We start from the raw sequence: 18,023 nt of genomic DNA, 5'->3' as shown, positions 1-18,023 counted from the left end.
AATTCAAATTAATGTGACGAAAAAAATGTAACCATTGTAAAGAATTGAAGTATGAATTTCTGTCTGTCTTCTTAGCTCAAAATTGATACAAAAAATACAAGACCATCTACACCTATTTACATGTTCATTTTCTTACAAGATTCTATCATACAGTCACAACCTTTGTAAGGGGAACACTCATACCATACTGCAAAAGAGAATCATCAGTGTAAGGATGATGTGAATTCCTGCCATCGGCTCCTTCATAACTCTGTGAGACCGGCATAGAATCAGCATTCGGGTTCATACCAGCTTGTTTCAAAATTGTCTCGATTTCTTTTACTACTTCACCCATTGTCGGCCTGTCGATACCTGAATCCTCTGCACATTTTAAGGCTACATCCACATATCTCTCAAAACCAACCAGTTGAGTTGTAGATGATGAAACCAGCATTGGGTCCATTACTTCATGAAGGGCATACATGTCTTTTTCTCTATCCATCGCGGTCTTTACTATCTTGACTATGTATTTCCCTCCTTGTATAGGCCTTCTGGCTGTTACCATTTCTAGCATCACTACCCCAAAGCTGAACACGTCGCTTTTCTCGGTTAATTGATTCGTCATGAAATACTCAGGGTCCAGGTATCCCTACATGAGTAAAAAAAACAGACCATATGCTCAGTTCAGTTACAGTCGATTTATTTCGACTTCCATTAATTCAGTAACTAGCAAAAAGACATTTAAATGAGGATGGTGTGAAGGTGAAGTACAAACCATAGTTCCTTTGACTTGAGTAGTAACATAACCCTTGTCAGCATCACCAAAAAGCCTAGAGAGCCCAAAGTCAGCAACTTTTGCTGTTAAGCGGTCGTCAAGAAGGATGTTGTTAGACTTAATATCTCTGTGTATTATTGGTGGATCAGCTAGCTCATGCAGGTATTGCAGGCCCCGGGCTGAGCCGAGCGTCACCATTAGTCTTCTTATCCAGTCTAACTGAACTCCTGACGTTCCTGCAGCGTCAATGACCAAATTAAATTTAACATGACATGATTCATCAGCATCATCTAAACTAGTATGCTGCTCATTTCTTGACTGAAAAGAAGCTGGTACTGTACAGAAAAATATTTTCAGGACTTGACATCGTGTCAACTCTCATACTCCAGAATTAACATGACACGATTCAGCAGTATCGGCTAAACTGTAATCTAATAAGTACCTGAAAGACTGTCGAGAACAGTGCCATTTGCAATATATTCATAAACCAGCATTTGTTCCCCTTGGTCGTAGCAGAATCCTACGAGTTTCACGAGATTTTTGTGGTGAACCCTTGATAAAAGCTCTATCTCATTTTTGAACTCTCGACTACCCTGCATAGATCCCACCTGAGATCTTTTGATAGCAACGATCAGCCCATCGTCTAGGATACCCTTGTAAACCTGTATATATTATAACGGATATTGAGCAGGGTAGACACATAAATCCAATTGACTTTTCGTAGTTTAGTTAATGTTTGGTGGGATAGGCAGCCAAAATTGCAGTTTTGATGTTGATAGTTTCAAACCAGGGTCATGAGTACCACATCTCACGACTTTCTTATGCTATCAATTTAGCTGAAGCTTCAACTACTCCATAGTTGAAAAATAAAATTATAGTGAAGACCACAGAAGCTACCTTTCCATAACCACCAGCTCCAACACAGTTGTATTCTGAAAAGCCGTTGGTACATTTCCGCAACTCTTCAAATGTGAAAAATCTCGCCCCTTTTAGCTGAGGAACGTCGCCATAAGCCCCTTGTGAGTCCCAGGCATCTGCATTTTGGAACATACATACGCTTAGTAAATCCAACGAACTTTCAATTTCTTAAAACATATTTAAACTAGAATTGTTTAGTACCAAATGGATTGGCCTGTTTTGTCGCTTGTTCCGCTCTCTTCTTTTGATAATATGCATATCCTCCAGCACATACTAACAGCAGAAGTAACGCGATACTTGCTACGACAGCCCCAACAATTGCTCCTGTGTGACTTTTTTGTCCCCCTGAAAATTCCCAAATGTCAAAAGAAGATTACAACAGAACAAAGTTAATATGATTAAGAAAAAGGAAAATGAGTTAGCGCTACAAGATAGCATTCAAATCTCATACTTATAACTTAATATCACCCTGCCACTCCCGTACATTTTAAATTCTCTTTCGTATATGTGGGGCCTACATCGTGCATGTGAGAGGATGGTACCAAGTTTCAATACTACGCAAGTGGCCCTCTATCACTTTCCTTAACAATAAAAAGACGGTAATATAGATAACACATAACTAGACCTGTACTCGGGTCGGGCTAGGGGCGGGCCAGGCTCTTCTGGTCAGACCCGGGCCAGGCCAAGGGGGAGGGGCGGGCTGGGACATGCTTGATCCGGGCCTGGGCCCGAGGCCGGGCCGGGCTGCAGACCTAACCTAATTTTTTTATTTTTCTAGACGGGTCAGGGCGGGCCGGGCTGGGAAAATGGAATCCAGGCCAGGGGAAGGAGCGGGCCGGCTGGTCGGGAGCGGGTCATGTGGGTGACGGGTCGGGCCTTGGCCCGGCCGGGATGGCCCGTGCTGTTGGCCAGCTCCACACATAACACTGAATGAAATTCTATCAGAAACTTACCTCCGAAATGTGTATAGTCATCTGCAAGAAAGTTATAGGGTTCAAAGTCCTGAGACGGCTTGTATGTCTGGTTACTGAGCACAAACCCGAGAGAGAAGACTCCTGTCCTATTAAAATAATCCTGTCCAGCTGGAAAGATCTGTATCTTCATAGTAAGATACCCAAATGAATCGGTAGAAGCACTACTAAGTGAGACGGCACCCACAGGGAGACTCATGTTGATGAAACTGTGTAACAGAGACTGTTGAAGTCGTGTGAAGTAGTTTGGATTTCCTAAAGCTGAGAAGGAAGGTGCTCTAAGGATGAAAAATCCGGTGTATGGATATGCACATTTGCAGTTAGGACCGGAGGTCATTCCGGAGGTACAAGAAGGAGGAACACAAAATACTGGGGTTAAATAAGAGGAAGTTGAATCAAGTTCCTGCTGATTGTTGCAGTATGGTATTGCTGTCAAAGAATTCTTACAATATGGATTATCACCCAGCCTGCAGAAAAGGAATAGAGCATAAGACGGTCATCGAAATTCTAAAATGGAATTCACAAGATTGCCTTCGCCATAAATACAAGTAAAATTTATGATACTCACAACAGTGTGAAATTGGATGATGGAGCCCTTGGTAGGGAAGTGATGGAGTTGTTTTGAAGATCGATAAGTTGTAATTGTTGGCTGGAGCTAGTGTCGAAATCTAAACTTTCATTAAGATGATTGTTTCTCAATACCCTGACCGGAAAAAACAATGTTACTTTACAGTTTACAGCATCAAGTTGCAAAAGAAATGAAAACATTTGTTATGGTTCAGATTTTTAAAAATGACTTATTTTGGGGATCAGATCACCTACACTGTCTGTAACTGAGGGATACTGAAAAATTCCGCTGGAAGCTTTCCTTGAAGTCCAGTTTGCTCCATCATTCTGTCGAGTGTCGATACTATGTTAGTACATGAAAACACTCGCCAACTAGCCTAGCCAATGATCCATTTTCCTCATTACGCTTATAACCTCAGATTCAAGTTCTTACGAGTTTAAACTTTTTAAATATCAAAACGCTGGTCTGACATACAATTAGAAATTGAGAATGTTTTGGTGAGTCAAAGTCGCCCATGGAATCACTAAAATGTCAGAAAGCCGGACAGCAGATTTTTGATGGAGGTCGGAGGAAGATGTGTAAGAAAGAGAGCAAGTGAAATAGCATACACAGTAGTAAGTGCCCGTAAGGTCGAGAACCACTGTGGAACATCCGTGGCTGAAAAACTGTTGTTGCTCATGTCCCTGCAATTTCATGGCCAATTTAGACATTAATACAGAAAAATTCATCGTCTCATGAGAAAATGCTATTCGAATTCTTAAACTTAAGAACACCTCCAGAGAATTATACTGTAGTAATTAAAATCAGCTATATAGTAGAAACAAAGACAAACATATTTGCTACCTGTTATAGCTGATTGAAACATTATACAGGAAATCATACTGACACTGGGATTTTGTATAAACATCAGAAACTAAAATCCGAATATGGAGTACCACACTCAAAATTTAACAAAAAACGTAGGAGGTTAAAATGAGGCAAGCGGGCAGGATCAGCAAGCATTAAAATTATGTTGAAACCTAGAAAAACTTAAGTTGAAGCAAGCGGACACTTAATGAATGCTTCTCTTGGCACTTACACATTGATAAGAGTGTTCATTCCTGTAAGATCAGGCACAGGGCCAGTGAACGCATTGTTGGATAGCATGCTGCCGTAAAACAACATAAAAACCCTCTTAAGGATGATGAGATTAAACAAATTTAAAGACGGAGAATGAAGTTGATTAAGTTGAAAATATTCGTCCGTAGTCTGCTTACAGCTCATTCATATTAGTAAGGTTGTTGAGATTGGATGGAAGACTCCCACTGAGTGAATTCCTATCAAAGCGGCTGAAATGGAATAGATATTAATAAAAATGAAACATCAAGACATAGATGTAATCTACCTAATATAATACTCACACAGCCTCTAATGTCTGGACAAGCCCTAAAGTTGAAGGAATGCTTCCAGTGAGCTTATTGTTGTCGAAAAGCCTGACAATTTCAGAAACATAGCATTATAGCATCAGTAAGGAGTTACAAGGAAAATACAGATGACCATTATGCTTGAAAGTCTCAGACAGGTGGGCAAAGAACGAAACAGGTAAGGCATAAAACTATGAAAGTAAGTTTTTTTTGCACTTACACATGTATCAGATTCATGTCTGAGCTAAAAAGCTTAGGTGGTATTGTCCCAGAGAGCTGGTTCATTCCAAAATGACTGAAAAGTTTAAAAATAGTTAGATGATTAAGTAATATTTGAACTTTACGAAAACTAAACTCAATATAACTGAGAAACACTTACAAGTGATTCGTGTTAACTAACAAATCAAGACCAGGTGTGTTTCCATTTGAAACAGGAATGCTTCCAGAGAGCTGATTCTGTGACAAATCCAGCCAGTAAAGTTTTTTCAAGTTTCCGATAGTGGCTGGCACTTCTCCAGTGAAACTGTTTGTATTGAGAGAACTACAAACAAAAAAATAAAATCAAAAGTGTAGTAATATTATTAAGGTACCTTCAGGAGGGAAAAGGGTACTGAGAGTGAACCGTTAACACGGAATAATAATAATCTATTTAAGATCCCTGGAATGACGTTGAAAGAATTATTAGAATAAGATCAGCATTCTTACAGGTATACAAGTTTCCGCAGGTTTCCAATTGAGTCAGGAATCCGCCCAGAAAAACCACAGCCGATAAGGATTCTTGAACAATCAAAACAGAAAAATTAAATATCCAATTTTTTTCATAAATGCAAGTATACTTGAGTAATTTGAAGATGTAATTGTTGTAAGTCAAGGTTCTGGTAGGAAAAAAGTTTCTTACAAGGTTGTCAGTTCATAAAGTTCTCCAATATTCGGAGGAAGAGAACCTGTAAGCCCTTTATTGTAGGATAGATCACTGCATAAATAAGACATTGGATTAAGAAAATCACCATGACCGGGAAAGCATTCTGCATTAAAACAGACATGTAAGGCTGTAAGCCCTCGGCAGTCGCCAACCATGTCGTGTCCTACATTTCCAGCCGAATCCAGTAACATAGCTCCAAAGCTATATTATCAGGAATTTTTGACTCAAAATGAAAAAAGTATATTTAAGCCACTGAATCTGGGAACTTACAGAATTTGCAGTTTTGATAAGGATGCAAGATCTCCTGTCAACTGACCAACAATACCCATACTGGCTAATGTTCTGAAACACAACAATCAGTAAAATGTAAATATCCCAACATTCAATATCTATTATAAGATTGAATTTGACAATGACAGCCACAACTTACATGGTCGTAATACGAGTGTTAATGCAGGTAACTCCTTCCCATCCATTACCACAAGGATCTCCACCAGTCCAGCCTTCAGGTAGATTCTTCCATCCCGTCGTCAGAGAGATTAAAGCACCATCTGTATTTACCATACACTCAATTATTCATAATAATGCTAATCTTACAAAAGATCAAAAGATAAGGTACAGAAGCTCAAAAGTTTCACATGAACTTGTTCCTTAAAGAAACTCCAAATAACTCTACTAGGTTACAACTTTTGCAGTAACTTAGCTTACAGAAATTCTGCATAACATCAAGAAGAACAAAAAACTACAAGAAGAATATATCAGAAATACTTACAATCTTGGCTGTGCGTCTGTGCTACTGAATGCTTACAGTGAATCAAAATAAAAGCAAGACATAGCATTATCTCTAGTCTCATCATTCCACAACCAAAAACCTTCATTTCCCAACAGGACTTTGAATCTCGATTTTCGCTACCCCGAAAAATGATAAATTTTGAAGTTTATTATTTACTTGGATAATTCTGCTATACTTTCGCTACCCCAAACTTGAAATCCTAGGTAAGAGCATTAAGACCAGGTCCTATAACAATCTCTCTTTTTTGCAACGCAGACTTTTTTGATTTGCAAAGGTCAACCTTATAAAGTTTTATATTTCTAAAATGTAAATTATAGAAGTAATATATTGCTTGCACCAAAAAAAAAAAAAAGAAAAGCAACAAAAGGGAAGGATTATATCATTATTTTTTACAATATGGTTGAATATTCAATAATATGGGTCCCCATATCATTAATTTTCCTCCTTTAAACTAATGGGAAAAGTTGATGTTTTATTTAATACTTCGTAGCGTGTAACCTCACTTAACAGAAAGTCTTGCATCATGTTTGTTGAAAATTGACTGCACTTGCTCATCATGACCATTTCAATGATGAGAAAAATAAATATAAAATCACAAGTTATAAAATAAGACCATCTTAGTAAGTCTTACGGTAATAAATGAGTTATTTTTATACTCCCTCCTATTCAAGATAAACCTCCCTATTTCCATTTCCGTCTATTCACAATAACTTCCCTATTTCCTTTTTTGGTAAGTGTTTGTGTGGTCCAAATTTAATTGTATGGTGGGGTAGTGTATTTGTGTGGTTCAAATTTATTTATATGGTGGGGTAGTATGTTTTCTTAATTTTTGTGTCAAAATGAAATGAGAGGTTTATTGTGAATAGGAGGGAGTATATAAAAGCACCGTCTCATGGTAAGACCGGTCTTACACAATAACTATCGAAATAAAATAAGACCACTTTCACATGAAGTCATGAACCTCAAAACCAGATATATTATATAAATAATAAACATATATATATAAATAGAAAGATTGAGATTGGTGTCAGAGAATAATCATCAGATTATGAGTGTATACAGAAATTTCTAAAGTGGATGAATAAAATAATGAAATCAACAAATTATAATGAAGGTAGGTGCTCACCTGTTCAGCTGATGTGGCCTGTAATTCTGAACTTTTCAATAAAGGCTGCTGCCCTACACAGTACAATTTGCTTCATCATTATTGCACACGTTGAGGACTAACTCATGATACAAAGAGCATGGTCACCTCAAAACAAGACAGTTGCAAAGGAAGCCATCGGAATGATAATGACACCGACAAATTCCGAACCCAGGTCAAGTCCCAAATGAAAATTGAATCAGTACTTGCATCTAGCATGTAGGTGGCAGACAGACTAATACTTAATAGGACAAAGGTTTGACTATGGTTACAGGTTGGGTGACACTGGGTGTGATATTATCGAGTCATTTCAAGTACAAGTCAGATAGTATTCAGGTTGTTTTGGCTGCGTGGTTACATATCAGGTTATTTCGGGTCATAATTATTAAGGTTTTGTTTCAAATGATTCATTTCGGATTTTGAGCTATTAAGAGTTAAGACCACGCTAGAGTCGGCTAATTACAAGTTCAAGTCACTTCAAGTAAGAATCAGTTTGAGGTTGGGTCTATTTAAGGTCAGGTGTTATGGGCCATGATTACGAAGGCATTTGCTTCACGTTAGTCATTTCGGGTCGTTTTGGATCGGGTCTAATCAGGTCTATGAACAGCTGTTACTTCACAAAAAAATGCGACAGTTTAATTAGACACATTGTTTATCAAATTTCAATTCCAAAGAGTAGATTTTTTTACTGCAAAAAACATAGAAAGAAGAGCAACAAATTTACCAAGTGAAGAAGAAAAAAGAAGACATAAAGAAGGTTACAAAAATGGTAATGACAAAAGAATACTTTTGCATCATGTACAAATCCTATTTTCAGCATAAACTTCAGTCTATTATTAGCAACACAAAGGGTGCACAGATCTTACAGGGAAGTTTCAGATTACCGGGACTCGGTCCTTATAAGCGGAGTGCTCCCACTATGCCGTAAAAGAGAATCATCAGTGGAAGTGTTCCAAGCATCTCCTCCGCTTGCACCATCGTAAGTGCAAGACAATGGTCCAGATTCAGCACTAGGATTCATACCAGCCAGCTTCACTATGTTCTCGAATTCTTGTACCAATTCTCCCATTGTAGGTCTATCGACTCCTGAGTCTTGCACGCAATTCAATGCCAAGTCGACAAATTTTTCAAGACCAACCAAAGGAGTCGCCGATGAAAGAAGAATCGGGTCAATTAGCTCCTGAAGGCTGTATAAATCTTTGGTTCTGTCAATTGCTGTTTTGATCTCTTTTACTATATACTTCCCTTTTTGTATCGGTATTCTTGCTGTTATCATTTCTAGCATGACCACTCCAAAGCTATAAACGTCACTTTTTTCAGTCACCTGATTTGTCATGTAATACTCAGGGTCTAGGTATCCCTACAGCAGAAAATACAGGAATGTCAATCGATGCAGACAAAACCAGTTCAAATTCAAAAGCAAGTTAAAAAAAATACATCTTTACATATCGACACCGTGAAGTCTACAGGTGCTGATTTCCTGCTGCAAATTACAAGGCAATGACAGTAGCAACAACTGAAAAGGGCAATTAAGCATGAAAAGGGGGCCGAAAGAAATACTTAAAAACGGTTATTCCGACCAAGAGGTTTCAGAGCTCACCAGTGTTCCTTTCACTTGGGTAGTAACATAACCCTTTTCTTCAGTGTCACCAAAAAGCTTGGAGAGACCAAAGTCAGCAACTTTCGCAATTAAACGTTCATCAAGAAGAATGTTTGTTGACTTGATATCCCTATGTATAATTGGTGGATCAGCAAGCTCGTGGAGATACTGCAGACCCCTAGCAGCCCCGAGGGTTATCATCAGTCTTCTTATCCAGTCTAACTGAATCCCAGATGTCCCTGCTCAGTCCGTTCATACGTCATGAAAGGCAAAGCAAACCTCATGACTATTACCGCCAAGTGACAATCTTTTTGGCATATTTGATAAGTCAATGTACGGCAACAACAATAACAGATTATCCTATTACCACAAAGGCTCCTGCCATGGCGAGGTATGGTATGTGGATTGTATGTAGTCTGATCCTGTTAGTTGAAAGCACATAGAGACTGTTCCGGATGACCCATAGTGAAAATCGCGTCAAAATTTGTATCTACTCACTGCTACTTCATAATGTAAGCATCTACTCACTGCTACTTCATAGTGTAAGAAGCGCAGACAGTTTAGTAAGTCATTAATACTCATGAAAGCCAAATCGCTAGGAAACTCCCACACTTCAACCATCTAAAAACTATAGGCGATCTGAAAGATTTACCTAAGAGAGCATCCATCAGAGTGCCATTTGGAATAAATTCATAAACCAGAATCTGTTCTCCTTGGTCATAGCAGAATCCAAGAAGTTTGACAAGATTCTTATGATGGACCCTTGATAGAAGTTCTATCTCATTTCTAAATTCTCGACTACCCTGCATAGATCCTGCCTGAGACCTTTTAATAGCAATCATCTGCCTGTCAGCAAAGATGCCTTTGTAAACCTGAAATAAAACAAATCATTCCAATCACACATGAAAGTTACTCAGTTTCTAAGAGTTTCATGCTAAAAGCCTTAATATTGAAATATAGTTGGTTTCAGGATCAGGAAAAATCACTGGGTAAAATCAGAAAGGTTAGAAACGTCAGATGGTGTCATATGATCCATAAGATCACTAAGCAGAATTTAGTTACTCATGCAAGTTTCACATGATTGATGGCGATGTTCATCCATACGCACTTAAAAGGGTTGTGGGTCAAGAATGCAGGGGAACTACCAAACAAAAAAGGCAAATAGGAAAGGCGGAAAGCAATGTGGTTGGAATTTTCATGTAGGTAAAGCTAAATTTGCAACCTTTCCATAACCTCCAGCTCCAATAATGTTCTCTTCTGAGAAATTATTAGTACATTTCTGTAGCTCTTCAACAGAGAAAAATCTGGCTGCTTTCAGCTGAGGAATGCCATCACCAGTTTGCTGTGAGTCCCAGGATACTGCACTTGGCAAAATTTCAGTAAAAACAGTTACTGTCACTACTGCCACCACAAATGTATTGTCTTCAGTTGGCTTTGCTGATCAACCGAAGTACAACTTTTAGCCATTAACTTCTCCAAATAAAATTACAGATAGACTGTAAATTTGTCATATTTGATTTATTAGAACAACTATTTTAATATCATAATTTTTAAAAATTTGCAACTTTGTATATCGTGAGAAAAACTGTCAAACACATCAAATGGAGGTGATATAAATGGGACGGGCAAATTCATATCACCAAATAATAGTCACACTTTTGAGGTTCGAGACTTTGCTAATTACCAAAGGAATTAGCGTTAGCCTGTTGCTTTGCCTTATCTGCTATCTTCTTCCGATGATATGCATAGCCTCCAGCACATAACAACAAGAATAGAACAGAACTGCCTACAACAGCACCGACAATGACACCAATGCGGGACCCATTATTCTTTCCTGCGGATAGTAAAGTGATATGTGAGTAACGCGGGTAATATGGAACAGCACCCTGAAACTTACTAGAGTCCACAAGCCTCACTTGAGTTACCACTTACCAAAATATGGGTAGCTATCAGCAATGAAAACATAAGGTCCAAACCCCTTGGATGGCTGGTAAATCTGGTTGCTAAATACGAATCCAAGTGATATAACTCCAGTTGTATTAAACAATACTTGTCCAGCTGGAAAGATGGCCACACGCATCTTGGGGTAACCAAATGCATCCATTACTACATCACTCAGCAAGACGGAATCCACAGGAAGGTTTAAACTGACAAGACTTTCCTCAAGAGACTGCTGCAGACTTTTAAAATAGTTCGGGTTCCCAAAAGCTGAGAAGGAAGGAGCTCTGAAGGTCCAAGTTCCGGTATAAGGATATCCACATTTACATTTAGGGCTAGGTTTTTGGCCTGACTCACATTGGAGAGCAGGACAGGATACTGGCGTGGAATATGAGGAACCGCGATCTTGTTGAGCGTGGCAATAAGACAAATTTACGCCAGAAAAATTACATACTTTGTTATCAGCTAACCTGTATGAAGTGAAGCCATACAATAAACCTAAGAGCGATCAGAATAACAGGCACTTAGTGTCATGCTAGCAAAACAAAAAAAAAAAAAAAAAAAAGGAAAACACGATAAATAGTCAATATACATGCTAGCATACCATCAAATGCCTGAAATTTCAATACATAACCAGCCAAAAGAAAAAGGATGAGTCACATACTCACATAGAAAGCTTACATCAATGTGAAATTATAGCTAGATTTCACTGTAAATTCACTGAGAGAATTGTTTCGCAAATCAATGAGCAGCAATTGACTGCTGTAGGTGGTACCGAAGTCCAAAGAGCCATTAACTTGATTATTCGCCATCATTCTTTGAAAGTACAAAAAAAAAAAAATGTAACTATCAAGCTTTGGGGCTGATATGTTACCATATATCAAATAGAAATTAGTTTCTGAGGTTCAATGAGCACATACAAAGTTTGTAATAGAGGGATGCAGAAGAGTTCGACAGGAAGCTGTCCTTCAAGACCTGTGTTTTCCATTATTCTGTCCAAAAGATTGAAGTTCATTTTCCATACAGGCGAGAAAAGAAATAGATGGATAATATGCAGAAATCTAGGAAATATCCTAACATATAAGCATTTAGTAATGCATTAACTTATAACTACTACCTGTTCTAAATCTCATTTCCAAATTACAAGTTTCTGTAATTTTCTTTGATAAGGTTTGCAAAAGGTACAAGTTTCATATAACGCATCTTGAAATGTCCAAGGGTCAACCAAAAACAGCCTCTTGGTGTTCAACACGGGTAAGGCTGCGTACATTCGCATGAGAGTATATGCAAAGGGATGAGGGAGGCAACAAACACAGCAGGTTAAGGAGCAAAAGTTGGGCAAAAGCACAAAAGAGCATACACTGTTGTCAGTGACTCTAAGGATGTAAGCCATAGGGAAACATTGGCAGCTGCAAAACTGTTGTTGCTCATGTCCCTGCAAAATTGTGTAGTAGTGTACACAGTTATGATACTACTAGCGTACTACGTACTCCCAACATATGGAGCATGACATAAAAACACTAGACGGGTTTGCACGTACACATAGTTAAGGTTATTCATTCCTGTAAGATCGGGCACAGGACCACTGAAATCATTGTTCGACAGCACCCTGGAATAGCACAACCACAAGAATGTTTCGTTATACAATCTTTTCAAGTTTTATAAATAAGGACATTAAAGAGGTTAATACTAAAAACAATTTTTCTCTTGAAAGATGGATCTCGTGTTAATATAATGTGAGATCAACCATTTCATGTACCACACCTGTATACGCTTTAACACCAGTAACTCACAAAAAAAACTAACCTGGCCAATTCTCATATGCAGTCAGTGTCAGGATAATTACACGACAATATTATTATGAAACTGTCTCACATAAGACTTTGTGGATTCAAATGCGTACTCAATTAGAGATTACTAAGGCTCAAGCGACTTATAGATAGTACTTTGCTTACAGCTCATTGACATCAGTAAGATCCTTGAGGTTGGATGGAATATGCCCTCCCAGTTTATTCCTGTCAAGACGACTAGTGCAAGAAAAAAAAGGTAAGCAGCATGAAACTAAGAACTAAATCAAAACCTGGATTAAGTGATACTCACACTGCCTGCAGAGTCTGGACAAGACCCAATGTTGACGGAATCATCCCAGTGAAATTATTGTTATCAAAAAGCCTGGAAAATCAAATATCTGTCAGCAGTTGGAACTTTAGCTTAACAAGAACAAGGTAGAGAAACTGAAAATTATGGTAAGCAAACAGTTGGTTTCTGTATAATCGAGATCAAACTCTTTAGTGTGACAAAGATACACGGCGGAAAAATTAAACCGACAGGCAGAGATTAGCATACTAGAATCAGGGGGAAAAAAGAGATGGAGAAGCACTCTTTCTATAACATGCAAGGAATGTTACGAAAATACGAAGTGATCAAGCATCTAGGAATCTCAATCATTGCTTGATTGGTAACTCGAGTCTGAAAAGCAAGAATACATTTCAAAAGAAACTACTAAATCAAGAACTCCAGAGGTGTATGGATTATTAAGCTGCATATCCACGTCTGTTACAACAGTTTTACAAAACTCCTATTATGTTTACCTTGCTGACTTAAGCACAGATGGAATCACATTGATTTTAATAGTTAAATAGCGCATTAAACTTGCAGTCGAGCCTCTCCGCCATTTTAAAACAATATCAAACGTAAAACATTCAGAAACCGACATCTTTGTCAGATATAAGAGAGATCACCACATAGCTAGATCCTACGCCTAACCATAAAAGGCATCCAGAGAAGCAACATATTTCAGGTGTTTAAGACAAAACTTACAGATGTATCAGAGTCATGTCAGAACTAAAGAGTCTATCTGGTATCGTCCCAGAAAGCTGATTTATCCCGAAATGACTGAAAATGATTAGCAGGAGTCAGAAGTTGCTTGACTCCAAATGATACTTAAAAGAAATAAAATAAACGACGAAATACACACAAATGCTTTGCATTCACTAGCAGATCAAGCCCAGGATTAGTGCCATCAGAAACGGGAATACTTCCACTGAGCTTATTGTCGGAGAGATCCAGCCAATAAAGTTCTTTCAACTTACCAATAGAAGCTGGCACTTGCCCAGAAAATTTGTTACTGTTCAGAGATCTGCAAATGTATTCATGTATGATATGTTTAGTACAGAACCGCATCACATATATCTCTTCATATGATTTTGATGGTAAACTGATGTCAACTTTGACCAGTATTTGTTTATGATATACAATAGTTATAACTTAAAAAACATATGATAAAATGAAAATAATTGTTTTGATCAATTGAATGTGAGAGAATTTCCCTGTATCTGGTGTACATATATATTAATGAATAGGAAAGCATCAGTGAAAAAAGGAAGTGGGATGAAGAGAGTATTAATGAATAGGAAAGCATCAGTGAAAAACTGTGATCCGAGGATGGCTGAATGGAAATAATTCGCAGATATTGCAACAGTCCTGCACAATATGACAATGGTACTGAAACAAGCAGGACTATAAGTAAGATTCTTACAAATCTGTAAGCTGCTGCAGTGATCCAATGGAATCAGGAATTGTCCCAGAGAAACCACAGCCAATAAGGATCCTTGAGTATCCGAAACAAAGAAACAAGTAATATTTGTTAGTACGTAACAGCTAGCAAAAATGAATGCTATGATTAAATATATATTCCGTGTATATATCGAGTGTCTTACAGGATGGTTAGCTTTGCCAGTTGCCCAATATTTGGAGGAAGTGAACCTGTAAGTCCTATATTGTAGGATAGATCTCTGCATACATCAGATAGAGAGGATGGATATGACACCAACGCAAGGGTAAAAGTCGATATAATCACAAATGGTTTTTCAGAGTAGTAAGTGGCACCAAAGAGCATTAATAACGCCACAACGACAGCTTAATTCATCAAACACAACAAGGAGGGTACTTAAACCGCCTCATGGCGCATTCCTCCGACAAATCACAATGTATTAAAAATCCACATTGTACCAAAACTTACAGGGTCTGTAATTCCGATAACGATACAAGGTCTCCAGACAGCTGACCTGTTAAGCCAACACTTGATAATTTTCTGAAACACAAGTGGTTCGATTAGACTCCGCATCTGAAAAGGATGGTGGGAACAGATTGTGTTTGAAAAGGCCAAAGCTTACATAGATATGATACGAGAACTTCTGCAGGTGATTCCTACCCATTCGTTGCCACAAGGGTCTCCACCAGTCCAGCTCAGTGGTAAATTTTCCCAATGTTTGGTGAGGACTGTTAAAGCAGCATCTACACCCAACACTCGATGCTTTCAGATGTCGATGTTTTAAGTCAATTCACAATATTTCCTATCAATTCTAGGAATGCAAACCACATGAATGTGATCACAAGAAACATAAGAAGACTCAAGCTCGAGAAAAACAGCATATTTCAGGAAAAACAAAACTTACAATCTTGATTGTCGGTCGGTGATACTGCATCCCCAACACGGATATACAAGAATGCTAAAAATATCACAAGCCTGATAACCATTACTCTACTACCAACAAAATCTTAACAGAACTATAAATGAACAGCTAAGACACCCCCCAAAAAACACTGTATTATGTTTCAGGAACCGGTTAACAGCATTATCGAAGTAAAGCCGCTCATTCACCAAAACACACTACCACCTCAAAGGGTTTTGTCCCAGAAAGGCAATGCAAATCAAGTCCAACAAGAATCTTGCTTTTGTATGTAAAAGAGAAGCTCAAAACAGAATGCAAAACAAAGCCCATGCTGATAAATTGTCATATGCTGATGTTCTCATGAAAAAGAATGACTACACTACAAGACAAAGAAGTTAGTAGAATCCTAAATTAGCTGGCCATTGTGTGAGCTGTGCATTGCACAACCTGGCTTGTCTGTTAGCTAGGTCATCCTAGGGTTGTAATATGCACTCTACTCTAATATAAATATATGATGCAAGGACTGCAGCAGCAGACAGAAATATAATACAATTCAATAGCCGCCTCAAGAGCAGCTTTTGTGCATTCATCTTGTTCTTATCTGCTTGTCCATACATCAATGATCATATTAATTTATCACAACATGGTATCAGAGCGATGAGCACTTGTGCTCTTGGTTTCTGCATACAGGTTCTTTCTTTTTGCCATATTTGTGTAAGTCTTTTTTTTTTTATCAAAGCTGCAGCCTTTTCCATTAGAAAGCTTCATATCGGTTAAAGTTTTAGTCTTTTGCATCTTTTAGACTCTGTCATCATGCCTGACAGCACAGAAAATACAAAAACAGTCATCGAGGTTACAGATCCTTTGTACTGTAATCCAAATGATGTAGGTAGTACACTTAAGATAACACCTGTCTTAACTGGGGTAGAGAACTATATTCCTTGGAAGAGGGGGATGGAGTTGGCACTGTCAGCCAAAAGGAAGCTTGGTTTTGTAACTGGTGCAGTAGAAAAACCTAAGCATGATAATGTCAGGATAGAAGCCTGGATGGCAGCAAATAGTTTGGTTATTTCTTGGATATTACAAAATGTGAGTGAACCCATTAAGATGGCCATTTTGTATACTCAATCTGCCAAAGAAATCTGGAAACTTTTGAAGGGAAGGTACCTTGTGAGCAATGGTGCAAGGAAGTATAAACTGAACAAGGACACTTATGAAATGAAACAGAATGGGAAGTCTGTGACTGACTACTATATCCAGCTTAGATCAGTGTGGGATGAGTTGGAAAATCTCCATGATTATCCTATTATTACTGTCATAACTGAAGAGATTAGTGCTTTCTTAGACACCATGCAGAAACACAAAGAAGAGGCTAGACTCTTTCAGTTCTTGAATGGTCTAGATACCTCATATGGCCCACAAAGGAGTGCCCTGCTGCTTATGTCACCACTTCCATCAGTGGATGATGCTATGTCTATTATGGTGCAAGAGGAGGCACAACAGAGTAATACTCTCACATCTGGTTCTAAGAATGAAGTGGAAGCATCTGCCCTCCTGGGAAAGGGGGAGCATTTTGAGACTAAATGCAAGCATTGTGGATATCACAATCACGCCTCTGAAGAATGCTGGTTTGCTCCAGGTAATCAGAAACCCAAGAGAGGAGGTATGAGTTCAGGTAGAGGACAAGGCAACTTCAGAGGTGGTAGAGGAAGTTACAGAGGAAGAGGAAGAAATAATCACACTTATGGATACAACAATGGATATGGTAACAACCCTGAAAGATTTGGTAACACCTCTGGTTCAAGTCAGCACAGTACTTACACCTCTAATGGGCCTCACAAGAGAATGGCAAACAATACTCAAGCTGCTCCAAGTAATGCTGAGATTGCTGCTGCCTTGGCTGCCACTAGTCAACAGTTGGAGAACCTGTTGAAGTATGTCCCTGGGAGCAGAAGTGGATTCAAATCAGGTCATGATACTGATGAAGAAATAGATTGCAACTTTGCAGGTATCATCTCATGCCATAATGTGAAATTTAATAAAAATGGATGGATTGTTGACTCAGGTGCCAGTAATCACATGATTACTAATCTGAGTAAACTTCAGAATGTAAGGAACCTCACAATGAAGCCCAAAATTAATCTTCCTAATGGGGAGATATCCTGTGTGACACACATGGGAGATATGTTACTTGAAAATGGCCTGAAACTGGTTGGGGTGATGTATGTGCCAGATTTTAAACAGAACTTGATGTCTGTACAAAAACTGGCCAGAGATAACAATTGTTATGTGAAATTTTATGACACTCATTGCCTTGTGCAGGACTGTACTACCCATGATGTCAAGGCCAAAGGGAAAGCTGTCAGTGGATTATACTATTTAGAGACACTCAAAAACAAATCAAATGCAGCAGACAACAAAAACTCCAAGAACTCTTTTTATTTACTTTCAAATTGTACCTCCAAGGCTGACAATTTATGTCAAAAGCCAGTGAATCAAAAAGAACATGTTTGTAATAACATTGTTACATCTATGAATGCAAAAGTTAGTTCTTATTC

General features: G+C 38.4%; 2 protein-coding genes across 6 annotated transcripts; one reads left to right on the top strand and one right to left on the bottom strand.

Annotated features, from left to right (window-relative positions):
* Positions 1 to 12: 12 nt before the first annotated feature.
* Positions 13 to 15,642, bottom strand: LOC141643822 (leucine-rich repeat receptor protein kinase HPCA1-like). 5 transcript variants are annotated; one of them, XM_074453138.1, is made up of 21 exons: positions 15,469 to 15,642; positions 15,187 to 15,307; positions 15,033 to 15,104; positions 14,731 to 14,805; positions 14,550 to 14,621; positions 13,989 to 14,150; positions 13,832 to 13,906; positions 13,112 to 13,183; positions 12,967 to 13,038; positions 12,552 to 12,620; positions 12,372 to 12,446; positions 11,932 to 12,003; positions 11,693 to 11,827; positions 11,006 to 11,481; positions 10,758 to 10,907; positions 10,296 to 10,432; positions 9,726 to 9,945; positions 9,074 to 9,312; positions 8,358 to 8,833; positions 7,456 to 7,508; positions 5,979 to 6,087 (listed from the first exon to the last, which is right to left on the bottom strand). In XM_074453138.1, exons 1-20 carry the CDS (start codon positions 15,548 to 15,550, stop codon positions 7,460 to 7,462), a joined length of 2,901 nt encoding a protein of 966 aa, XP_074309239.1. In that variant the 5' UTR covers positions 15,551 to 15,642; the 3' UTR covers positions 5,979 to 6,087; positions 7,456 to 7,459. The 5 variants fall into 5 exon arrangements, 4 of the variants coding, with proteins under 4 accessions (XP_074309240.1, XP_074309239.1, XP_074309242.1 ...); XR_012543779.1 differs by having other exon boundaries at positions 6,053 to 6,087; positions 8,340 to 8,833; XM_074453139.1 differs by lacking the exons at positions 7,456 to 7,508; positions 8,358 to 8,833; positions 9,074 to 9,312; ... (15 more) ...; positions 15,187 to 15,307; positions 15,469 to 15,642 and adding exons at positions 13 to 628; positions 755 to 990; positions 1,197 to 1,416; ... (13 more) ...; positions 5,807 to 5,878; positions 6,309 to 6,664 and having other exon boundaries at positions 5,967 to 6,087.
* A 551-nt stretch (positions 15,643 to 16,193) lies between these two features.
* Positions 16,194 to 18,023, top strand: LOC141643823 (uncharacterized). Its single transcript, XM_074453142.1, has 2 exons — positions 16,194 to 17,473; positions 17,788 to 18,023. Exons 1-2 carry the CDS (start codon positions 16,279 to 16,281, stop codon positions 17,802 to 17,804), a joined length of 1,212 nt encoding a protein of 403 aa, XP_074309243.1. The 5' UTR covers positions 16,194 to 16,278; the 3' UTR covers positions 17,805 to 18,023.

The sequence above is a fragment of the Silene latifolia genome, chromosome 2, assembly GCF_048544455.1.
Source record: "Silene latifolia isolate original U9 population chromosome 2, ASM4854445v1, whole genome shotgun sequence".
In the NCBI taxonomy this organism is placed as follows: Eukaryota; Viridiplantae; Streptophyta; class Magnoliopsida; order Caryophyllales; family Caryophyllaceae; genus Silene; species Silene latifolia.
This window is presented reverse-complemented; position numbering and strand designations above follow the sequence as displayed.